Source organism: Trichomonas vaginalis, chromosome I (genome assembly GCF_026262505.1).
Source record: "Trichomonas vaginalis G3 chromosome I, whole genome shotgun sequence".
NCBI classification, from domain to species: domain Eukaryota; phylum Parabasalia; order Trichomonadida; family Trichomonadidae; genus Trichomonas; species Trichomonas vaginalis.
The window spans coordinates 24,160,627-24,184,693 of record NC_067203.1 but is presented as its reverse complement, the minus strand read 5'-3'; the positions used below and the strand labels follow the sequence as shown (position 1 = coordinate 24,184,693).

Below are 24,067 nucleotides of genomic sequence, written 5' to 3'. Positions count from 1 at the left end.
TTTAGCTTTTGCTTCAGCTTCTTCTCTAGCTTTCTTCGCCAGTAGTCTTGGGTTCTTTTGTCTTCCAGCAGCTAATGCAGCAAGTTGTTTTTCACTAAGTTTTCTCTTTGGTCTCTCTGGCTTTTGTTTTGTTTTTGTTCCTTCAGTTCGGATAAAATTTGCTCACGAATTTCTTTCTTCAATGCTTCAACATCTATGGCCCCTTGGGTCTTGTCCGTAGGACTTGTCTGAGTCATTTGACTGCAGATAAAAAACAAAATTAAAACTTTAACCGATGTAAAATGAGCTTGTCAAAATCAGAACGAGAGTCTATTATATTAAATGACGCAAGAGGAATACAACATCCTTTCTATTACGTAAGTCAGAGTAAAGATGGTAAAATATACGTAAGAAAAAGAAAGGTTCCATTAGCGAATGCAGAAAGCGACAACATTAAGGTGTATGGCAAGGGTGAAGTCCACGAAGCCCATATAAAACCTTCTGTTCAAACTGAAAAGTCAATAGAACCAGAAGAAAAGAAGCCAGATGTACTTTCAATAACGAACCAAGAGCTTATTGCAAAGTTCGTGAATTTCATTGAAAAACAAACCGAGTCAAAGAATCCTGACCCGCCAGTGAAAGAAGTTGAGACAAAAGAGAATGTACAGTTCATTGAAAATGTCAAGAAACAACTTCCACCACGAATGCCAAGAAGAAGAGTGAGAATAATGAAGTAAATAGATATTTTTATCCGAAGTAAATACATGCAGAACGAACAGTTAAACGAATTTACTCCAGCAGAGCATATTCATCAGATTCGCTCATATTTCGATATCATAGACAATGCAGTTCAAATTGGTGACACTAATAGAAAATATTCTGACGCAAAGATTCCATCACAACCTGGAACTGCTAAAGATAACACATGGGTAACATTCAATCTCTCACCTCCTGGTGAAAATATGTTGGACCTTTACAATACATTCATTACGTATAAAATGGAAGGTCAATTTATTGCAGATAAAGAAATTGGTTCAGGTTCCAATAAAACAAACCCACCAGGATTTTGGATTGGTTTCGATGACGCTTTCTATGCAGTTGCTGGATATCAAATTCTTGCAAATGGTCGTATCGTATATTCTCAAGACAACGCAAGAGAAGAAGCATATATAACTTCAAACTCACAAACTACCGAACAAATAAAGAAAGTAGATGTTTTCTCAAAGACTCGACATGAAGATGTATGGAGTCATTCGGGAACATGCAGAACAGGACAAATTGTTAGTGGTCCAGTTACAGCAGGAAAATCATTTGATTTTAAGCTTCGTTTAAGAATTCCTGTTAGAAGATTCCTTCCATTAGAAGCTATTCGATTTATTCCAGCTTTTGCAGGAAACATTCAGCTTAAAGTAAAGTTCAGTAGCGACGCCTTACAATGCACATCTATATCTGTAAATGATATCATTGCTTTCAATCCAACTCTTAAAGTTGCATTTGCTTCAGATTCAAATCCACCGACAAATAAATTTGTTCCATGGAATGAACCATTCACTATGATAACGAAGGCAGTAGAAGCTAGTGGAACAGTTACTATTACAACTGTAAACCAGCAACTATTTCGAACAAAGATGGATTTTAATGAATGTTTCATTCATCCAAAGTCATTCTCTTTAGATCCTAACATTTATACAGAACTTGTAGAACATTATACAAACGAGGCTTTATGTTTTCCTGTTAAAGTTATGGATTGGATTCCTATGGACGGTTCATTCTCAAAGAATACAGATAGTTCAAGTGCAACATTTACAGCAGCTTATACGCCTATTAATGTTAAAAGTATTTGGGCACTATTTAGAAAGAAAGACAACTATTATGTTAATTTTGAGAACCCTAAGTTTAAATATCTTCAGCTTTCCATGGGAGCTTATGGAAATATGCCTGCAGAACCTGAAAAATCATATGGACCTGTATTTTATGAAATGGTTGCGAACGCTTGCAATACAAACAATGATATGATAGGATTTAATGAAGATGTTATGAGGTCATTGGTGGATGATGGTAGTGTGGAACATAAATGGGATAGCTATGACAACACACATTTCTTATGTGGTTTTCCAACAGAAGTGGACTTTTGCTTCCAGCAAGGTCAAACATCTACTGCTCCAATAACATACAAATTGTCTGTTAAAGGACCTATTGAACTAGCAACTGAAAACGTACCAAAGCCACTTATTGGATTTATGAGGGATTGTTGCTTTGCCATTCAGGTGCGTGCTAATGGAATCCCCATAATAAGACTTGACGACTATAACTTAGCAACTGACGACAGTGAGGAATAAAGGATGAACGTTTATTTTTAAAGCTTATAAATGAGTTCTTCATCAAGCTCTCGTGAACCTTCACCATCTATGAAACAAACTTTACCAAACGATTATGGAGCACCTATTGAATATTTCTTACGAGCTGCACAATGGCAAAGAGCAGTCTCACCAAGGTTAGGTGTTCCACCAGCTCCTGTCAAAAATAGCATTTGGTCAAGTCCTTATATAAAATATGGTCTCCCACTATGTTTGCTAGCTACAGCAGGAGCAGTTATGATGTTGAAAAGAAATAAAGCAAATGTTGTAAATAATACTGAAGTAGCTGAAGTTAAACAAACTCCAACACCTTCGCCAAAACCTTCGCCAAAACCAACACCTTCACAAGCAAAACCTTCAATGACTCCTGAACCTATGAAAGTACAAACTCCTGTTCAAAAGTCAACTCCTAAACCGACTCCAACATTTAAACCAGAACCTACTCCTCAAATAAATCGTAAAACTCCTGCGTTTCCTTACTGAAAAAATAACGTTATTTTTATTTAATATTAAAATTTTTATTTGATTGAAATGACGACTAAAGTCACTGAAGCAATGAAACAAAAGTTTTTGGTAGAATACATTAAATCAGGAGCGATTCCAGAAGGTTTTTACATTCATACTATGAAGGATGGTAGAGTTCAGTTTAGAAAGATAAAGCAACCATTAGATAAAGAAGGAATTTTGAGAAAGATTAAACTTCATGAGGACAACATTGCTGAACTTAGGAAGAAGTTAGAAGAGTTGGAGAAAGGAAGAGAGTTGGATAAAGCAATGAATTCAAGTGGGTGAAAAAAGAGGTGAAAAAAGAGGTGAAAAAAGAGGTGAGATCTCACCACTTCACCTAAATTTATTTTTGTGCTATGTTTTCATATGTGTGGGAGTGGTGATATCATTATTTTTTATTTTATTTTTAAAATTATTTTTATTTTATTTTTATATAAATGACGAAAACTATTGAGATAACAAACTACAACGGTCATGAGTTCAAGAATTTGTTCTTCGTTCCTCGTGAAAATACATTCTATCAGATACGAGGGAGAAAGGGTAAAGTTAGTTTGAGCGTTTATGAAGGAATGAAGAATGGAAAGTTTATACAAGCATACGATACAAACGGTAAACGTGTTTCATTAGCTTTGTCAAAACTTACTAACATTTATTTTGACAGTGACTTTGACTCTGACGATTGGAGCGACAGCAGCGATACTGAAGAATATGAACTATTGTGTGAAGCACAGCAATGGGAAGAGTTGCAATACTTTTGTAAGTGAGAACGTTTATTTTTACAGTAGTGAAGTCGTTTGTGAAAACATTAGTGAGGTGAAGTGGTTGGCGGCTTTATAAATATTTAAGGTTAAGTTGGTGTTTGTGTTGTAAAATATACGTTAACGGTTTTGTAAAGTGTCAAATTCATAAGTATTGCGTACGGAGGAACGCAGTGCCACAGTACACATGATATGTATACTAACTAATAAATCTGTTGTTTTATCCGAAATATTTAGGGCTGTACAAAATCGAGAAAAACATTGCCGTGCGGTAATATAGGGTCAAAAAAAGCGCGCCTCGGCACTATTAAGTGTGCATTATATTTAATATGTCCTTCTTTTTTTTTCTTTTTCTTCTTCTTCTTTTCCTTTCCTTCTTCCTCTCCTTCCTCTTCTTTCCTTCTCCTTCTCTTTTTACAACAACGTCGAAGATCTTCGAATTTGATTGTTGGAAAAGCATCTATTTCAGATAAAGGATGCCTTTCTCACAGTCAACATACGAGGGTCCTGGCTGAAACGTTCTCAAAAAGCCTGAGATGGTAATTCTCTGATCACTCATAGCTGGGCAGGTAGTCATTGCTGACAATACCTGTCTTTATGCATGCACGCTTTCATGTATATGGGTTTACACTATCAATTCGCAAAGTTGTTCCGAATTCTTCCAAAACGGAAGGACCCGAAACAACTTTGCTTGTTAACGATACAGACGCATTACTTTGCATTGATACTGTGCTGAGTTGTGTAGAAAGTTTGATTAGAGTTGTTTTGTTCTGGTATCTCTCATCTTCTGATGAGAGAAATCAAAGCAACACAACTCTAATGAGTTTGTTTTCACTCATTTGTATGTAGGTTTTTAGTTCGATTGGAGCTGCTTCATAATGAGATCTCTCATCAATTGATGAGGGAGATCATAACAAAGCAGCTCTAATGTATATGCTCGTATTAACCGGGTTGTAATGCGTTGTAACGTCAGCTTGTAGTTCGTTTGGGGCCACTTCACATTGAGATGAGAAGAAATGATTAAAAGACTCTGAAAGGCTTTGGCCGTTGATGTTGTAATCGCATTACTTGGAACTAGCTGGATGCTAAGCAAAGTTGTAAAATAAAAAACAAAAATATAAAATAACAAATATAATGCTCAAAGCTCATGTGTATGAGCTGAGAATCTTTTGTAGACGCGATGTCCTTGCTCTCGATGTTCGGACAATCTCCGTTTGGGCCTTGGAAATGTTTCCGAGTTGGGTTAAATCTTCTTCTAAGATACCACGCTGTTGTGTATGGTCTTGCTTAGCAGGCATTACTGGCTCCTCAATTTCCTTCTTGTCAGGTGTTTCTTCTTGCTTCTCTGCGGCCTTTTGTCTTGCTTTAATCTCATTATCCATCACAGTTTGGAATTGAGTCGTAAATTTCGCGAATACTTCTAAGAATGTTGTGAGATTGTAATCGATCGGTGATTCTCCAAACATCTTTAAGCATTCCGTGTACATTTTCTCAACTTCATTTAATTCCTTCTCGACGCCTTCAATGAAAGGAGTCGCTTTTGGTTCGAAGTCAATGAACTTCAAGTAGAAAAGATCTCCGTCAACAATTCTCTCTTTACTTGGTAATTTGATTGATTTGAATTTTTCCATTTGAGTTCTTAACTCTATAATGGATCCTCTAAGTACATCGATATCAATCTTCTGGGCCGTAGAAACATCCTTCAATTCGTTTGTGAATTGACCAAAATTGTTGAAATCTGGTGTATCAAGAACTAACCAGACCAAAATGTGCATAAAAGTGATGCCTGGTATTGTACTTCTTACATATACCAAGTCTGCAATGGATTTAATCTTGTAGCCGTAAGCTCCACCTCTGTTTGTTCCACCATTCATAAAATTGCCACAAGAAAGAAGTAATCTGAGCATGTTTCTCAAATTTTCGGAAGATTTGATGGCAAATAATGAGTTCTTGAGAAGCTTGAGAGGTCCTTGGATCTGTTCTTGAGTACTTTCAAAGTTATGAGAAATATTCATGAAGGAAAGATGTTCGTCAAAGTCATTGATGACACTCAACGCCAAATAGTACTTTTCTGCAGTACCAAGAAGCTTTTTGTCACCTGTATAAGCCATGATTGCTTGCATTTCTTCTGGTTTTGGCCTGCAAGCATACAAAGCTGCGAATTGATCATCAGTGAACACTCTATTGAAGCGAAGTTGAAGAATTGCAGTTGCGATATCTTCATTTTTAATCTTGAAACGGGAAAGCATGATATTAACGCTTCTTGCTCTGTTTGCTTCTAATATTTCGACCATTTTCTCGGCTTCTTTCTTCATTTGGAGGAACTTATTCAACTTTTTAACGACTTTTACTTTCATACAGTAATATTCTTGAAGTTTTCTTGTATCGAAGTCTGTAAAGTCCTTCATATCCTCCCAAATTGTTCCTTTCTCCATTTGTCTGTTGATTTTCTGCCAGAAAAATGCTCTCATTTTGATTGGAGGAGCAACATTTGGTTTTCCATCGTTTTTAATGACATCTCCCATTGATGGCGGTGGTGGTGGAGATGGTGGTGCCATGTCTTTCATTGAAGAACCTGGTTCAAAACTAGATGGAGGATTTATAGACAAAGGAGACAAATTGAGACCAGATAAGGGACCACTTGCAATTGAATTTGATCCAAATCTTCTTCCTGATTTTAGATCTTCGTTCTCTTTTTCGTAATCTTTCAATTTAAGTTGTAATTCATAGATATTTCTATTATTTTCGTCAATAATATCTCTAAGTTTAGCAATGTCTTCACCATCTTCAGGGATTTGACGCTTCAAACGCTCGATTTCATCAACTAAATTCTGTTTTGTTAGGGAATTTGAACTTTCTTCGTTCATAATATTCCTAAGATGTTCTCTGACCATTGTAAGTTCTTCATGTAAGCCTGACACTCTGATTTTAAGAGCATCTTGTGAATCATCCTCGAGATTATCAAATGAAACTGAAGGTAAAGGAATTGAACGCAAAACGTCATTACCAAGAAAACCGTATTTCTCATAAACCTCTGAAATTATTGTTGGCAAAGTCAGTTCAGGTACTTCTCCTGGATGTAATGCGTAATAAGCTGCTTCGTCCATTTTCTCTTCGCTTCCGATTGCAACTAATTGTCTGTAATAAAAAAGAAAGTTTTCGATGTATGTAAATACTTTTTCTGCTATTTCTGACGAAGACTGAATTAAACTTGCAAAATGAAGATTTAATGTCATTAAGCAATCCTCTCTCATAGTTTCGTTAACGAAATCTGTAATTTGGCGTATGTCAAATGGATTCAAGTGCTTTTTAGGAAATAATTGTTCAATCGATCTTGCTTCTTCTATCATAATTTGTACGTCGTGTTGGTGATCTTTGATAAATGCGAGTTGTGTAAGTACTTGCGATTTGTGGAGATTTAAAAGAAGTGCTGTATATTGTTTTATATCTGTCGTCGATTTCAAAACTGCACCGAGAAACACGAAAAACACACGAATAGCGTCTGATTGTATCGCTCCGGCTTCGTTTTGATTGAAATTTTTGTTATGGCGAATATTAAGGACATATGAAAGATAATCTGCCATAATTTCCCAACCTTTGAGCTTCCCTCTTGTCTGAGCTTCTATATTATCTAGTACAAATCGGTAGAAGTTGTTTGCAGGTATAAAAACGCATGTAACGGCTAAAATGCTGTAGTCAATACAACTTCTTGAGGATAAATCACGGAAAGCATTGGTGCAATAAACTCTGGATGTGCAGCAAAGTGGGGTCGGCAGATTCTAACATTGGCCAATATTCGTATACGTTGAATAATTTCCTGGAGAACGAGAAAACGCTTTTGAGCAAGCTTATTTATCATACATTCATCTCCAAAGTCTGTGAGTAATTGGAATAAGAACTTTAAACCATCATGCATAAGAAATAACCGAATCCAAGAAATTTTGCAAGTCGTTAAGATTGTTTTGAGAGCTCTTACGTTTTCATCTGATAGACTTTTCTTGATTTTTTCGAAAAAATAAGTCGGATCCGGTGTATTTGTTTCTGCAATCTGGTCACCTTCGATAAATTCTAATTTTTGCTCCCTAGACATTTGAGACATCTTCAAAATAGTTTCTTGAGAATAGTCATTGTCAAGGAGTAGCTCTAGGAACTTCTTTTCAACTGGATCTTGTCTAGGAGGCTTAGAGCTCATTAAAATCTTTGTAAAATCAAAATAAACTTCACAATATAATTGTAAACTTTTGAAAAATTAAATAACTTGTCAAATATGTAAATTAATTGTGAGCTCAAAAATCGTCATAAAAAGTAATAATTACTAAACAACGAATTTGAAGAGTAATTCTTATTAAATTTTGAGCACTCTAAAAAATTGATTAAGATATCGGCATTTAATATTCCTATTTAGGTATTTGACCATTACCACATGATAAAAACAATTTTTTTAAAATGTTATCAATTTGTTATGGTATATCTTTATGATAATGAATAAAATGCTTATCTTTCATAAGTAAATACATAATTTATGCTGAAACACAAAAAATAACACGAAAGTTTTTTGCCAACATTTCAAAACTAAGGATAATGTTTTGAATATATAAACAATAATACTTTGTCTGGAGAATTAAATTTGTGCTATCCAATTGTCAATTCTTTGAATTTTTTATAAAATGCACGATATTCCGACATTAGCCTCTTTAAATATAAACTACATGCATCACAATATTAGTATGTAATGGCATTAAAGCGAATTTCCTAATTTCTTCTCAATTTAATTCCTAGAAAAACTTAGGAATTAATGATTGGAAATAGGTCAAAAAATTGCTAATATAAAATTTATACTTAAATTAAAATCAAAATTCGAAAATATCTATTTTTCAAAACACGCATCCAGAAGCAAAAAGAGAGAGGGTCAAAGTTGCTATTTGTCACTTTTCCACAAGAATATAATGGGGAAAAAGTTATCATATAGTTGATCTCATTCACTGAGGTGAGAGATGCATGTAGTGTAATGGGATAAACAGTGTGATTGCTGCTCTAAGTACTAGGTTCGAGACACATTGGCTTCATTTTTCTCTTTTTTATTGACGTAAACTATTCAATTTTTGTGTTCTCCATTCAAATTTCAGAATTTTTTTTGCAGATTTCACGCTACATTCGAAGTTACCTTTTGTAACAACCACCACTGCCTACGAAAGACGAAAGTGTGTCACGATTTCACCCGGAAATCCGACGGTTGTTTAAGAGTATGCACTTTTGTCACCTACTCGAAGCAAAAAAAATAGGAAAAAATCATGTTCTTATAAAACTCGCTGATTTTGCAAATTTTATGTGATTTGAAGTGATAGAATATATTATCATCTTATTAAAACATATACTTCATTGTTACATTCACAAAATATTAATCAGAACACTAGGAAAAGTGGATTTTCGAAAAAAGACGATAATGATTATTTGCAAATCGCCTCTCAATTTTGAGAGACTTTCAATTTTTACAGTGGACCCTTAATCATGATATCATTTTTACTTGGGAAAACGTTGATCTTTGTCCATTCAACAATGATCCCAACAAGTTCTCCATTGGAATGGCAGCTTTACATATCATATAGAGAAACAAATGCATTATTCGATATATCTGAGGTCTTACAATGTAATCTGCACCTGAAGGTATAATAATTATATATAAATCTGATATTATATTTGTTATTGTTCCTATTTACCTGAAAAGGCAAGAATGTGATGCGAAATTTGAATAGAACGCAGCGCATATAAGTAAATAATATATGGTTTTATTAATATCCTTTGTTATTGTTTCCTATTCCATAATTTGCAAAATTAGTTATGAAATTCAAAGATTTAACTGATATAATGAGTAATAAAAGACAGGAACGTCAAACCATAAAATTGTTTAAATCATAAATAAAATAATATTAATATCAAAAAAAAAGAATAAAATTTGATTCATGTGAAAAATAAAAAATTAAGATTCTCAATGTTCATCTAACCATTTCAAGGACTCAAGGTCATCAGTAGCGATGTGGTAAAGGATTGCCAAGTTATCGAAGTTGATTGTTTCAGCTGTTCTGTTGTATTTCTCCACTTGTTCTTGAGCGAAAGTAATTGGATCACCTTCGATCAATTGAGTGAAAACAGAAAGCATCATTTCCTCTAACTTAGGAACATTTCTTCTTCTGATTTGGTTGACTAACTGTCTCTGTTTTCCTCCAATTGTTCTGAAGAAAAGACAGATGACGTTCCTGAAAACTCTGACTGTTTCCTCGAAGATTGGTTCATCTTCCAATCTCTTCAAGAACTCAAGTAACTTTCTGTAGTAAACGTAAGCTTCATCAGCTTCATTCAACTGATCATAGATAACAGCGAGTTGCTGGATACTCTCTATGACTTGTGCTGATTCTTCTTCGTAAGCTTGAGAGCGAATCTCATAAGCTTTCTTCGCGTAAGGCAATGCTTCATCGATTTTTCCTTCATCGTTCAAAACATCAGCGTACATGTAAACGCATTCTCCGTATTCGACACTTGAATCTCCGTATTCAGCCTTAATGGAATACAAAGCTTGTTGGACGAGAGATTCAGCTTGTCCATATTGTCTGAGTGTCGTCTGGAGTTTGCCCATGATCAAGAATGTCTTTGATGTCTTTGGATGAGAAACTCCGAGCAAAGATTTGCAGAGTTCCATGGCTTCTTCGATCAATGTCATTGCTTCTTTGTTCTTGTCGAGGTTCTGGAAAGCTTGTGCTGCTGCGATAAGGATATCAGCAATGAACCAATGCTTGTCACCAAGCTGGAATGTAACTAATTGCTTAGCGCGAGCCATGTATTGGTTGATTTGTTCAATGCCAAGAGCTGTTGAAATGAGAGTGATGTATGCAGGAACTAAAGCGCAGTGGATGTTTCTTCCTGCATTGAGAGCTCCATTTGCACAGATCTCAGCCTTCTCAACATCTCCTGTACCTAAGTAAGCAGCAGAAAGAAGAGAAAGACCTGATGCGACGAAGATATTTTCATCACCGAAGATACTTTGATAAACAGAAATTTTGTTGTTGAAATCCAACATGGCTTCATCATAGAAACCTTCCTGGCAGAGGGAAACTGGGTTCTTGTTAAGACCTCTCATGATGTAGCAGAGTTGGACAAGTCTGTGATGTGGAACAGCGTTCAATGAGTTCAAATCATCAACAGAAAGCGGTGATTTCTGGTTGAAATTGTAGGAATCAGTGTCTTTGAAGTCAACACCTGTATGGAACTGAAGAGAGAAGAAGAGTTGTGGCATGTGCATGAAAGGTATTGACCTGTCAAGCTTAACACCAAACTTAGCTCTGACTCCTGGAGTGATTCTTTCAGACCACATCTTGTCTGATTCTTCTCCTTTTCCGAGAACAGCATTGAAGAAATTCAAAGCGGCTTCATTTCTTTCTCCTGGAGATAAAGAGCTTGTGATCTCGAGGAAGATTTGCTTGCAAACTCTTGCAATCATTTCGGTCTCGAGAAGAATCCTGATGGCAGGAATCTGTGTCATCTTCGACATTGTTGGTAATTCTGAAACAGGAATGCGACGGATTGACATTTCCTCGTGAAGGCTTTGAGAATCGAATACGAAAACTTTCATTCTGTCAAGAAGTTTGACAAATGTCTCAACTTCCTTCTTAGAAGCACGATTGTAATATCCTTCACCAGAAAGAATCCAAAGACGACCCTTAGAGTCTTGTACAGCCTTTGTTGATGAGTGTTTGAGCTTAAGGGATGAAAGAAGCTCAGCATTGTTTGGTGAAAGGGCTGTTGTTGGATTATCAACTTTAGATTCGAAGTAAAGAGTCTGGCCGTAGTAATCGATGATGCATTGAAGTGGAACGTAGACTCCTGGAATGTTCTGATCAACAAGAGCTTGAAGAGCTCTCATTTGATTTAATTTTTCTTTGCGTTCATTTGGATCTGTGATGAGTTTGACATTGTAACCTTCAATATCTCTGATCCTGTTTGTATTGAATATGCCTTGGCTTGCTGAATGAGCAAATGCAAGAAATTCGCCACAAGATTCAGCGAATTGGAATTGAGATTGTGGATCTTCACGCTTAAGTGATGCATCAACGTATGATTGTGCGAACTTCTCTGATCTGAAGTTTGTAATATTTTGGAAGTCATTGCGAGAAAGAGAAGCAATTGTAGACGATCTGCGTTTGTGTAAATCTGACTGAGCGTTTCCCTTTGGTTCTAATGATTCTCTGATGCAGCTTGCACCAAGAAGAGAAGCTCTTTGAGCTCTGCCTTGAATGCAATTTGTCCATTTCTTGAGTGTAATTTCATCTTCAGCGGCGAGGTAGATTCTTTTGTCTGCAATTTTTACACGGAATACAAATTTTCTGTTCCATCTCTTCTGTTCGATCATTTTGATGGAACAATTTAATACGTTGAAGATACTTCCTTCTCTGTCGCCCTTGTTTTTGTAGATACTAAGCTTCTGATCTGAACAAGTGACATAACGCATCTTCCACTGGTTGAACCAGCCCTTTTTCATGAGATAGCCCTCCATTTTTCCGATTTAAAAAAATTTTAAACGTGCATTTTTCAAATTTTATGAGATTTCATTTTATAATCACAGTTTGTGAAACGCATGTACAACATGATTTAGCACTATTTATCATGAAATTGAGAAAATTATTCTGGACATCATCTAAAATTATCCTCTAAACGTCTTAGGAGAAGTTCAAGTGTATGAGAACTCATAGTCACCTCCAGTTTGTATGCGTTCTTGATTGGGAATATTAAAATAATCTCTATATTTACTAACTTAGCCATTTATTTGTAAACATTAAATCATGGATTCTATGATCAAGGTATGATATGTTGGTTGTTATCTTGATTGGAAAACAAAGATGAGATAAATAAATGAGATGATTAGAAGGTTCAAATAACTTCTGAAAATTAAAGAAAAATGTTAATAGTATGTGATTATATAGATGGTTTTACATGGTTTAAAAAGGGTAAATATCTAAAATTTACCAAAAAATAATTAAATACAAATATAATTGGAAAATTATTTCTTAAACGCTTTGAGACACTCTTCAGTAAGTTTCTCATCTTTGTTGCATGCCTCAAATGTTTGTAAAACTTCCATTGAATCGTATCCTTTTTCTTCCAGTCTTTTAACAACTTGTTTCTCTTCATCGGTCAGTTTATCCAATAATTCTTGGTACATTGACTTTGGTCCGAGTTTTGAAAAGTCAAATTTGGAAACATCGAAACCAAGTTGAGTAAGTAACAGCATTGGATTATTTTTGGCCAAAAAATAATATGCTGGGTCGCTTAATAATAACATATCTATTAGCTCTTGTATTTTTTCTGGATGTTCTTCGTAATGTTTTTTAATTTCTGGTGTGATGTGCAATGATGCATCCTCTTCTTCACCATTTTCATCATCTCCATCAGTAGGTAGATCACCAGCTAGTTCATAGTCTATTTCATCAGGTATTGAACCAGATAATAAGATATTTGCTGCGATTTCAGTATTAAAGCCTGCAACTCTGAGCGCTCGAGAACATTCTGAATATTCATAGCCTAATTGTTGTAGTTGCTTGATCTTATCTTCAAAATCTGGTGGTAATTCTATTTTTGATTTTTTGTCAACAGTTGGCAAAGGTGCAATTTCAGGCTGAATAATCTTTTTGGTTTCTTCTGGTTGGTTTGGTGCCTTGTTTTCTTCAGCTGGCTTTGTTTCTGTAGTTTTATTTATTGGTGGAGCTGGTTTTTTGTTTGGAACCATTACGATTAGCTTTGAATTTTCTGTGATTCCACATTCCTTCAAAGTTGAAGGGCTTTTGAGGAATTTTGATTTGAATAATAACTTGATTTCTTCAATTTTTGCGTTTTTTACTTCTGATATCTGCTTTTTAACGTCATTGATATCTTGGTCTTCTGTAACCTCGAGTTCAAGTTTGTCACCTGAAAAAATTTGGCAAATAATTTTCATCAATCAAAAAAAGAGGCACTTTTTACAGTTCTTGAAAAATAAGATAACATTCTATTCATAAGTTCAAAGAAGATATCTCTCGATTCTTTTCTGAATTTCTAAGAATTTGCTACTTTTTATATGAATTTGAATCTTCAGCCTGATTAACAGCGCTCTTCTTTCAAGAATTAACAATATTTAATCTTCTACATCTTATATTTAAAGAAATAAATTCAGAAGGAGATTCGAATCTTCTTTGAACATGTGATTGCTGATGATTCATCGTTTTATGATGAAATCTAATTCTATTTGGAGAAGACTTATAAAAACTGATTGATTTCATAGATTTTAATTGAGATCAAATGCAAATGTAGTGAATGACTCAAATAAGGCAAATTATATATAATAAAATCAGCTACTCACTCTTGTCCTCAACAGCATGATGTGATATCTAGGAAATTACATAGATTTATTGTTATTGAAATGAAATAATATGATTTTTAAGCTTTCAATGTACAAGGAATGTTAAATAAGCTTAATTATGCATTGGCTTATATAGGGAGTTGGTTAGTTTGAAATCTGAATCCTTAGTGAGTATTTTACCAAATCCATGCAGCGTTTTAATACTATGTATATCTTGATTGTCCAATTGTGTTAGCAAAACGATTTGTGTAGATGTATTTGGTATTATAGATCCCAGATTCGCAACGAATGGAAACTAAAACCTCATTTAATTGCTTTCGGCATAAAGAAGTGTAATTTGTTAGTGACCCAAAATTTGGTATTCTATGAGAATATTCGAGATCCGAGGGAAAAGTTCATAACGAATTTCCTAATTTTAAATAGTCGCTTCAAATAGTGAGTAAATTTTACTCTCTGGATCATAAGAAACTTAAATCTTAAATCTTCCTTGAATAAAAATTTCCCCAATCAAAAAAATGAAACGATGTGAATATTGTAAAATTTCACGTTATTGAAGAAAATCTACTCCTCATAGAGTGACTTTTTATTTGATCAAATAATCTCATGATGATCGATTTTTTTCATCGTTTTTTAAGTTTTGTAAAGTTCATAGTTCTCGACCACCTCACTTTTTTATGTCTGGAGAGATTCCCCGCGCTCAGTTAATTTCGGAACATGCTACACTTAACTTTCTTGCATGGTCCCAATACAATGAATTATTCAATCGTCAATTAAAAGTTGAACATTCCGTTGGTGATGGTTTGTGGTGCACAGACCTTCGCGGAGAAAAGATTACAGCAGATCAGGCAAAGCATCTTGCCGACGCAATCATGGCAGTTCTTAACGGAAATCAATCAATCGAACTTATTCCATTACCTCGTGAACAACTCATTGAACACTTCACCGCTCTCGGTATGGATGACAAAGTTGGTGTACTTAAGACTTGGCAGGATGATTTCATCCCTTGCATCAAGCTTGGTGAATCTATCGATTACGTTATTGAACCAATGTCTACTGATAAGGAAAGACTGAAAATCTTCGAAATTGTTCCATACAACGATGGTCTCATCGTCCGCTTCCCACTTCTTACTTCTCCAAACGAAATCAAGCCATTCAAGGATCCAATCGTCACACTCAAGATGTTCCATGAATACCATGAGTGGGCTAAGCTTATCGGTGTTGACTACATCTCCAAGCTTAACGAATTAATTTACAAGCGTAAGATTGATGAAATCAAGTGGGTTGCTGAAGGCCTTCATGATAACAAGCTCGCCTATATTGCCGACCACCTTTGTTCCAACTTCGCCACAAAGAAGGTTGTCACCATTGCTGGTCCATCATCTTCAAATAAGACAACATTCGCCAAGCGCCTTGCCATTGCCCTTCGTGTTAACGGCTACCAGTCCCTTGTCATGGAGATGGATGACTTCTACAAGAACCGTGACGATATTCCAAAGGGACCAGACGGAATGCAAGATTTCGAATCCATTACAGCCCTCAACGTTCCAGTTCTTACAGATAAGATCCACCGCCTCCTCAACGGTGAGGAAGTTCCACGCAGAAAATTCATTTTCACATCAGGAACAGGTGTTGATGTTGAAAATGAGAAATTGAAGCTCAATGATAACACATTCCTCATCATCGAAGGTATCCATGGCCTTAACCCAATCCTTCTTGACGAAATTGGCCGTGAAAAAGTTACTCCAATTTACGTTTCCGCCATGACACCAATCAACGTCGATTGCAACCACCGCTTCCCAACATCCGATCTTCGTCTTATCCGCCGTATGATCCGTGACTACAGATACCGTGGCTATTCCCCACGTAAGACATTATCCAGATGGACATCCGTTAGAAAGGGTGAAGAAATTAACATCTTCCCATACCAGATGAACGCAGAGCTCTTCTTCAACTCTGCTCTCGTTTACGAACTCCCTGTTCTCTCAATTTACGGCAAAGGTCTTCTTTCAGAAGCAACTCTCCCAGAGCCAGGAGAAGATCCAAACTCACCAGAGGCTGAGGCAATCTCCAACGAGGCTAGAAGGCTCCTCGGACTCCTCAACCTCTTCTACCCAGTTTCCGTTGAAGTTGTTCCACACATTTCGTGCATTCGCGAATTCGTTGGTGGTTCCGATCTCAAGTACTAAAAATAAATGGTTTTTTATAAAAAAATAATCAAATTTTTTTCAAAATTCTACTTAAGTAAACCATAAATTCCATTAACTAGAAAACTGAGAGGACCTCGTTTTATATACTTGATTAGATTCGAAGATTGTGAAAATCAATTTATATCTTACTAATAACTTGACTTTCTATACCATTCTGTTAAATAACTTGTTTTGTTTGTGGCATCGATGAGCTTCTCTGTGAAAGTTTAACATGATTTACTGAAAATCTGATATTTTTATTTTCAAAAATCTTTATTTTTTATGACTTTCCTTTTAATATGTTATTTTATTTGCTATTTTAATGCAGTTTGTCGTATAAATGAATCATAATTTTAAACGTAACTCCATCAGATATGAATTATAATGATGGATTACGTCATAAAAATTCATCAAAACGGAAAAATCTTAAACCAGTTCTGGAGTTTCCTCCGGATAATGACTATTTACAGGCACAACTCCATACAGAAGAAACGTATGCTGAAGCATATGAGCACTTGCAATTAGATATAGTTCAATTACAAACAGAAGTAGATGCATTACGTCTTGAAGCTGATTTGGCTGAAAAAAGAGAAAAATCAAATCAGTATGAAAACAAAGAATTTATGCAAAGACATGCTGATCTTTACAATTTCGATGTAACTGCCGAAACCCTTAGAGAAAAACAAAGCCGAATTGTTACTTTACAACAAAAAAGTTGTGATTTAGAAAATCAAATCACTCAACTTCGAAAAAATACATCTCCAACTGCATTAGTAGATCTACGAGTTGAAATTGGTCTCATTAAAAAAGATATTGAAAGATATAATGATTCAATTGATACTCTTGCACAAGAGAGAAAGAGAGTTGGAAGAGAAATCGAGATACAACGCCAAAAACTTGGTCTTGAATTCATAGGAGATAATCAACAATACATTGCTGAACTCAAAAATTTGCTTTTGCATAAGCAAGAAATATATGAACAATATAAACAAGATATACAAGATTTGAAGAAAGTTATCGAAGATGGCAACAAACTCGGATTTAATAATGAAATTTTACTAGAAAGAAATTTATCTACTGCCCAAAACAAATATAATGCTTTAATGGAACAGTATGTTAAGCAGACCAAAGAATTTGAATCAAATGAAGTGAATCAAAGGCAACAAGCGAGAATTGAGAAAAAAGTTACTCCTATTTTCTTTAATCAAGAGGATGAAGAGAAAAAGAGTTCATCCCGTCATATGGTTGGTGAATTACCGAAGCCTAAGACAACAGGATACATTCCAACACGTAATATTTCTGAGGATAATTTCGATAAGTTAGATACAGGAGAAAAGAGAGTCCAACGTGCAGGAAACAAAAGAGAATTCATTGAATCTCATAAAAATCCATCTCCTCCCAAAAATGACAAAAATATTACTGAATCTAAAGGTAAAGTTGAAGAAAAGCAACCTGAGCCTAAAGATAGCGCTAAAAATGTTGAAAATAAACCACCTGAGGTCGTTAAAAAGCCAGAACAAAAAATTGAGAATCAAAATACCAAAAATGAAAGTAATAAACCTGTTACAACTGAACAGAATAAAGAAGTATCAATATCCAAGCCACCTGCTTCAAGTTCTCAGCCAAAACAAAGTAGTTCTCCTTCAACTTCAATTCAAATGCCAACACCTTCTCCAACTGGCTTTGTTTCTTCTAGAAGGACTATCAATATCACAAATCTTCGTAATGAGCATGTTGCAAGAGAAATTTGTACAAAATTTGGAACAATTCTTAATATTACTGAAGATGAGCGATCAACTCGTGTTACATTCATCAATCATGAAGAAGCTATGAAAGCTCTTATTGGTTCGAACGGTCAGAAAGTTGAAAACGTGTTTTTGAACATAAGTTGGGGACCTGAACCAGAATCTGTGAAGAAACTTCAGTTAGAAGAGAAACCTGCACCTAAAGAAACAAAACCTCCTGTTGTTATCATAGAACCTCCAAAATCTCAAGAAAATTCAAAGCCAAAAGAACAAATTCCTCAAAAAGAACCTCCAAAACCACAAGAGCCTGTAAGGCAGCCTGATCCTGTTAAGCCTAAAGAAGAAATTAAGCCTCCAAAACAAAATGATAAAAAAGATTCAGAACCTGAAATTGAAGAAGAGATTATTGTTGAGGAATCTTCATCACTATCAAGTTCTTCGTCATCTTCATCATCTTCTGATTCTAAAAACAAAAAACAAGAAAATAAAAAGTCAGATTCCGAAAAAGAAAAGAAAGAAGAAGTTCCTGAGAAGAAAGAAACTGAACATGTTGAGAAAAAGGAAGAGAAGCCTCAAGAAAAGAAAGAAGATGTTAAAATTGAAGAAAAATCTTCGAGTAGTAGTGAAAAAGAAGAAAAGAAAGAACCAGAACCAATTGTTGAAGAAGAAATCATCTTAGATGAAAGCTCTGATGATGATTTTGATAAAACCAAAACAATTCAACCAAGTGGACAAGTTTTCAACAGTTCTTCCACTTCTGAATCAGATATCATTATTGATGAAGCATCAGATGATATAAAGGAATCATCTTCGGATCATCCAACGAAACAACAAGCAGATCCTCCTACAAATCAAGAATCTTCTGATGATGATGAAGACTCTGATGCATTTTTCTAAATAATTGTTTGTATTATTATAATAGTAAAGCGTGTCTAGTTTACACTATCTGATTTATAAGTTTTATAAACTATTATTCATTGAATTTCTGCAAGTAATGATAATTCCAATATATTTTCGATGGCAGTTAGTATCTTAATCAGCAGGATAATAATATTTTAGCAGAATTGGATAATAATAAGAAAAATACACTTATCATTTGAGGAAAAAATTAATAAATCATAGATTTAATTGTTGATTTATGAAAAGGATGAAATTTAAAAACGATCTGCTGATCTCATTTTCAATAATCTTCTAGTGTTTGTTCCAAAATAATTTTGAAAATGAAAAAACGAAAGAAAAAATTTGTGAGACTGACTCCGAATTTTGAAATTTAAGAAAAATTTGGAAAATTCCAGGATTTACTAATGCCTGGAAGGGCATTATTTTGCATGTAGATCTATGTTATAAACCAATTTTTAAATGAATGCTAAAGAGAAAGAAGAATGCTTTCATATTCTCATAATCCATATTGATTTTTTATTAGGGAATATGATTAAACCCAATACATTTTTGAATAGTATTCATCCAATATGGAAGTTACTTAAGAACATATATAACTGGAAATAATTTTTGAGCAATGATGCCAAAAATGTTATATATAAGGGATATATCATATAGATTTGGCCAAAAAGTAAAAATGTCGATAATTTCTTAGACTTCAAAGGAAATAGAAATCAAAAAAATATCAACTTCTTAAAATAAAAAATTTCTTTCCGAAAAGCATCAATGCCATAAAAGGCAGAAGCAATTTGGAAGGAGTATGAATGTAAAAATTTTTTGATTTGATTTTGTTATGAGTAATATGGTAATTCAGTTTTATTTTTCATTCAAAAGCAGTTCGGTTTAGTTTAGAAATCGAACATATCACCGAGGTCAAGTGGGGCAGCTGGTTCCTCTTCCTTGGCTTCCTCCTTTGGAGCATCAGCAGCGGCAGCTGGGGCAGCACCAGCAGCTGGAGCAGCAGATGGGGCACCACCGAGGGAAACATTCTTGATTAAATCGGAAACATCAGCCTTCTTGAAATAGTCAGCATAAAGATCTACCCAGAACTTTTCAATCTTGACGCCGGAAGCATCAAGGATCTTCTGAAGGGATTCTGCGTTGATTTCCTTGCCATCATCGTTAAGGATTAAAGCGGCGTAAACACAAGCAAGTTCTGCACTCATTGCAAAGGTCGACCACAAACCGCTAATTTTGGAAAAACTGACTTTTTGGATGAATCAACAACTAAATTGATATGAGATCGTGACAGGGATAATAATCATTGATTAATTTCTTTAAAAACTGATTTTTCATTTGCCAATTTTTTTTGAACGAAATTATCCATGGCTTATGGAATGGTAATCTCAGAATAAGATCAAATCTATTAACTCATAAATACAGGTACAATGTAATACCTTATTCTTAAAGATAAGCTTCCTAAAAGTTTATAACTATATTATATCAAAATCACTAAAAATTCGAAGCATTACAAGCAAATACTTGAAAATTATTCAAGAATTTAAGACAATCCATACAATTTTATCACACAAATTTCATTTATTTAAAATTTGATAAATATATTTCAAGAATCTACCATCATATTTGATTCCAAATTCAGCTGTGATACATAAGAATTCATTACTGCTAATACAGTTTTTTTGTTAATTTAATGAAAGAAGAAAAAATCCTTTTACTTTTTTTTCAGTAGAAGAAATTAATATTTAAGGTATTTGTTTTGTTGCATTGTTCATGCTAATTTTATGTGACAAAAGTTGTAATTGTAAATTTAGTTGTAGTCGATTTCGATTTCGCCATCGTGGTCATCATTCTTTGAATCCTGAACTGGTTGAGCAGCTGGGACTGGGATCTGAGACTTTCTTGAGAGTGAGCCGTATGTTCCCTTAGAGAGTGTTGGTCCGTTTGATGATGGAGCCTGTTCAGCGAAAGCAGCGGACTGGTGTCTTCTGAGAGAGCCACCGATTGAGCCGACTCCCATCTGTTGGACACCGGAAGCCTCGATTGGCTCAACGACTGGGAGCTTGCACTCGTGGATACCCCAAACTTCGTTAGCGTATTCTGTGATTGTTCTGTCTGATGAGAATCTAGCCATGTTAGCTGTTGAAGCAATAGACATCTTTGTCCATTCTTCCTTGTTCTTGTAAGCTTCATCGCATCTTCTCTGGGCATCGAGGTAGTCTTCGAAGTCCTTAGCGACGAGGTAGTTATCTCCGTGCTCGACTGGGTAGATGAGGCACTCGTACTCGTTGACATCACCGAAGAGGCCTGTTCTGATTGTGTCGAAAACGCGGCGGAGGCCAGCTGGAATTGGGTGTTCAGCGGCAGCGCGGTATGTGTCGACGTTTTCAGCGACTTCACCGAAGAAGAAGACGTTCTCGTTACCGATAGCGTCACCGATTTCGATGTTAGCACCATCGTGTGTACCGATGATGAGGCCACCGTTGAAGGCGAACTTCATGTTGGATGTGCCGGAAGCTTCTGTACCAGCTGTAGAAATCTGCTCGCAGACATCTGTACCTGGAATGATGATTTCAGCGGCTGAAACGTTGTAGTTTGGAATGTAGACAACCTTGAGGAGGTCACCGATGTTCTTGTCGGCATTGACAACCTTAGCGACGTTGTTGATGAGCTTGATGAGCTTCTTGGCGGCGTAGTAGCCTGGAGCAGCCTTACCACCGAAGATCATTGCACGTGGAACAAGCTTAGCGCGCTCTGCTGGTGTCATCTCGAGGATGTTGAGGTATCTGTAGATGATTGAGAAGATGTTGAGTTGCTGGCGCTTGTATTCGTGGATACGCTTGACCTGGATATCGAAGAGCTGCTTCTCTGGGTTGAGTTCGACGCCTGTTGTCTTCTTGACGAGTTCAGCAAGGTGCTGCTTGTTAGCGAGCTTGACAGCTTCCCATTCAGCGATGAAGTTTGGATCATCCTGCTTCTTTGTGAGAGCTGTGAGGCCTTCAGCGTTGAGAGCCCACTTCTCGTCACCGACAACGCGGTTGATGATCTGTGAGAGACCTGGGTTGCAGTGGTGGAGCCATCTTCTGATTGTGACACCGTTTGTCTTGTTGATGAACTTCTTTGGTTCGAGCTGGGCGAAGTCCTTGAAGACGTAGATCTTCATGAGCTCTGAGTGGATGGCAGCGACACCATTGACCATGTGAGAGCCGATGACAGCGAGGTTGGCCATACGGACCTTCTTTGGATTGGACTCCTCGATGATGGAGAGGTTGCGGATAACATCGTCTGTGACGTGGTATTTAGCGCGAACATCGTCGAGGTAGTACTGGTTGAGCTGGTAGATGATCTCGAGGTGGCGTGGAAGCATGTTCTGGAACATTGGAACATCCCACTTCTCAAGAGCTTCTGGCATGAGTGTGTGGCATGTGTATGAGAAGACCTTGCGTGTGATTTCGAGGGCTTCTAGGAGACCCATGTCTTCCTCATCCATAAGGATTCTGAGGCACTCAGCGACCATGACTGTTGGGTGTGTATCGTTGAGCTGGATGGCAGCGTACTTTGGAAGCTGTCTGATATCTTGCTTCTGATGTGTCTTGAGGCGGCGGATGATATCCTGGAGGGAAGCAGAGGACATGAAGTACTCCTGCATGAGTCTCATTTCCTTGCCTTCGTATGTGTTATCGTTTGGATAAAGAACTGATGTGAGGTTCTCGCAGCGCTGCTTCATTGTGATAGCCTGGAAGTAGTCACCACCACGGAACTTCTCTTCATCGAGTTCGACTGTTGGCTTTGAGGACCAAAGTCTGAGGGCCAATGTGTTATCTGTGCCGAAACCTGGGATGAGGAAGTCGTTTGCGACAGCGTTGATTGTAAGAGATGGCTTCCAAACACCATTCTCGCAGCGGCCATAGAAATGAACTTGATGGCAGACTGTTGGCTTCTGGATACGCCATGGGTCACCGAAGTTGAGCCAGTAATCTGGAATTTCGAGCTGGGAACCATCGGCGCCGATTATTTGCTTGAACATACCGAAGGAGTACATCAAACCGTAACCCCAGCCTGGAAGGTTGAGTGTTGCGAGTGAGTCCATGAAGCAGGCGGCAAGACGACCAAGACCACCGTTACCAAGACCTGGATCGTACTCTTCGTTGTAGATCTGATCAAGAGAAACATCGAGTTCAGCAAGAGACTTGCGGTAGAGGTCTTCAAGTTCGAGGTTAAGAAGTGCGTTTCTGAGGAATCTGCCAACAAGGAACTCAGCAGAAACGTAGTAAACTTGCTTAGCCTTTGAAGAGATGAAATACTCTTGTGTATCGTTGAAAAGTTCGATTAAACGATCACGGACTGAGTAAGAAACTGCGAGATAAGATGAGAATGCATCTAAGTTGAAGCGAGACCTTGCAAGTGTGTATTCCATGTGGTTAACAAAGGAAAGTTGAACTGAATCCTTTTCAGCTGGAATATATTCTCCCATAAGCTTCCAGAGAAGATTATGGCGGGCTTGCTCGAGGTCTTCACCTTGCGATTCTTGAACCTTGTGAGAAAGGGTGTTGAGGGATGCGTTCTTAGCCTCTGTTGGGATTGGCTTAGCATCTGGGTAGAAAGGACGAATCGTTGGATGGAGCTTTTGTGCTTGCTTCGACATTATTAAAGTGTGGTCACCAAGTATTTCAATTATTGAACACTAATTCAAATTTCAATTGGTTTACATTTTACAAATTGCAGAATGGTCGGAAGATATTCACCTTTGGCCCACTACAATATGAAGATGAGCTGATGAATGATTTAAGATTTATTTTCGAGTGCAAAAACAATCGCTTTTTTGAAACGGGAAAAATTTTTTTCAGTTTTGAATTTTGATTTAGTCACTTGTAGATCTACCCATATAGAACAACTTTTCTGCGACAAATCATCTTTGATGATATTTTATATCAGACTAAATTACCATTTAATTTTTTTTATTTGATTTGATGATTGATTAGTTTACACTATTCAATTTCTTCAGAAAATTTCTACTAATTTTGGGTAAAATCTTTTGATCGATTTTGTGGTTATTTGAGGATGAGATCGATCTCGGGTAGGTTATATGCGTGCTGTTATTAAGGCTCAATGCATTAAACGCGAATAGAAACCAAGATCGATCATTGTTTCAAATGTTTTATCAACAATTTGTGAACTATCTATTTTGAAAAGCAGCCATACGTATTAATTTCCAGAAGTGACTATTTCTTACCTCTTTAGTGCTGCTTGTTTC

General features: G+C 36.2%; 10 protein-coding genes across 10 annotated transcripts, besides 5 other annotated features; 4 read left to right on the top strand and 6 right to left on the bottom strand.

Annotated features, from left to right (window-relative positions):
- Positions 1–3,806: part of a mobile genetic element that runs on past the window's edge.
- TVAGG3_1041680 (uncharacterized protein) lies at positions 1,722–2,318 on the top strand (the record flags this gene model as incomplete). Its single annotated transcript, XM_051255521.1, has 1 exon — positions 1,722–2,318. The coding sequence occupies one exon, from the start codon at positions 1,722–1,724 to the stop codon at positions 2,316–2,318; it is 597 nt and encodes a 198-aa protein (XP_051081095.1).
- On the top strand, positions 2,349–2,819 carry TVAGG3_1041670 (uncharacterized protein; the record flags this gene model as incomplete). Its single annotated transcript, XM_051255520.1, has 1 exon — positions 2,349–2,819. One exon carries the CDS (start codon positions 2,349–2,351, stop codon positions 2,817–2,819), a length of 471 nt encoding a protein of 156 aa, XP_051081094.1.
- Positions 3,136–3,806: a terminal%2Cinverted (terminal inverted repeat of Maverick-1A transposon ID:TVAGG3_1041660).
- Positions 3,807–3,895: 89 nt separating this feature from the next.
- Positions 3,896–4,017: a mobile genetic element.
- A 332-nt stretch (positions 4,018–4,349) lies between these two features.
- Positions 4,350–4,609: a mobile genetic element.
- A 137-nt stretch (positions 4,610–4,746) lies between these two features.
- TVAGG3_1041630 (actin binding) lies at positions 4,747–7,185 on the bottom strand (the record flags this gene model as incomplete). Its single annotated transcript, XM_001328704.1, has 1 exon — positions 4,747–7,185. One exon carries the CDS (start codon positions 7,183–7,185, stop codon positions 4,747–4,749), a length of 2,439 nt encoding a protein of 812 aa, XP_001328739.1.
- A 98-nt stretch (positions 7,186–7,283) lies between these two features.
- TVAGG3_1041620 (actin binding) lies at positions 7,284–7,793 on the bottom strand (the record flags this gene model as incomplete). The annotated part of the gene is made up of 1 exon (XM_001328705.1): positions 7,284–7,793. One exon carries the CDS (start codon positions 7,791–7,793, stop codon positions 7,284–7,286), a length of 510 nt encoding a protein of 169 aa, XP_001328740.1.
- Positions 7,794–8,837: 1,044 nt separating this feature from the next.
- Positions 8,838–8,867: a mobile genetic element.
- A 522-nt stretch (positions 8,868–9,389) lies between these two features.
- Positions 9,390–12,151, bottom strand: TVAGG3_1041600 (eukaryotic translation initiation factor 3 subunit EIF-3 family; the record flags this gene model as incomplete). The annotated part of the gene is made up of 1 exon (XM_001328706.1): positions 9,588–12,146. The coding sequence occupies one exon, from the start codon at positions 12,144–12,146 to the stop codon at positions 9,588–9,590; it is 2,559 nt and encodes an 852-aa protein (XP_001328741.1).
- A 411-nt stretch (positions 12,152–12,562) lies between these two features.
- On the bottom strand, positions 12,563–13,631 carry TVAGG3_1041590 (UV excision repair protein RAD23 family; the record flags this gene model as incomplete). The annotated part of the gene is made up of 1 exon (XM_001328707.1): positions 12,651–13,583. One exon carries the CDS (start codon positions 13,581–13,583, stop codon positions 12,651–12,653), a length of 933 nt encoding a protein of 310 aa, XP_001328742.1.
- A 1,006-nt stretch (positions 13,632–14,637) lies between these two features.
- On the top strand, positions 14,638–16,195 carry TVAGG3_1041580 (phosphoribulokinase family protein-related protein family; the record flags this gene model as incomplete). The annotated part of the gene is made up of 1 exon (XM_001328708.2): positions 14,660–16,171. The coding sequence occupies one exon, from the start codon at positions 14,660–14,662 to the stop codon at positions 16,169–16,171; it is 1,512 nt and encodes a 503-aa protein (XP_001328743.1).
- Positions 16,196–16,538: 343 nt separating this feature from the next.
- On the top strand, positions 16,539–18,859 carry TVAGG3_1041570 (T-BOX protein-related family; the record flags this gene model as incomplete). Its single annotated transcript, XM_001328709.1, has 1 exon — positions 16,546–18,813. The coding sequence occupies one exon, from the start codon at positions 16,546–16,548 to the stop codon at positions 18,811–18,813; it is 2,268 nt and encodes a 755-aa protein (XP_001328744.1).
- Positions 18,860–19,628: 769 nt separating this feature from the next.
- TVAGG3_1041560 (translational elongation) lies at positions 19,629–20,125 on the bottom strand (the record flags this gene model as incomplete). Its single annotated transcript, XM_001328710.2, has 1 exon — positions 19,704–20,021. One exon carries the CDS (start codon positions 20,019–20,021, stop codon positions 19,704–19,706), a length of 318 nt encoding a protein of 105 aa, XP_001328745.1.
- A 397-nt stretch (positions 20,126–20,522) lies between these two features.
- Positions 20,523–23,811, bottom strand: TVAGG3_1041550 (glycogen phosphorylase family protein; the record flags this gene model as incomplete). Its single annotated transcript, XM_001328711.2, has 1 exon — positions 20,624–23,458. The coding sequence occupies one exon, from the start codon at positions 23,456–23,458 to the stop codon at positions 20,624–20,626; it is 2,835 nt and encodes a 944-aa protein (XP_001328746.1).
- Positions 23,812–24,067: the final 256 nt, after the last annotated feature.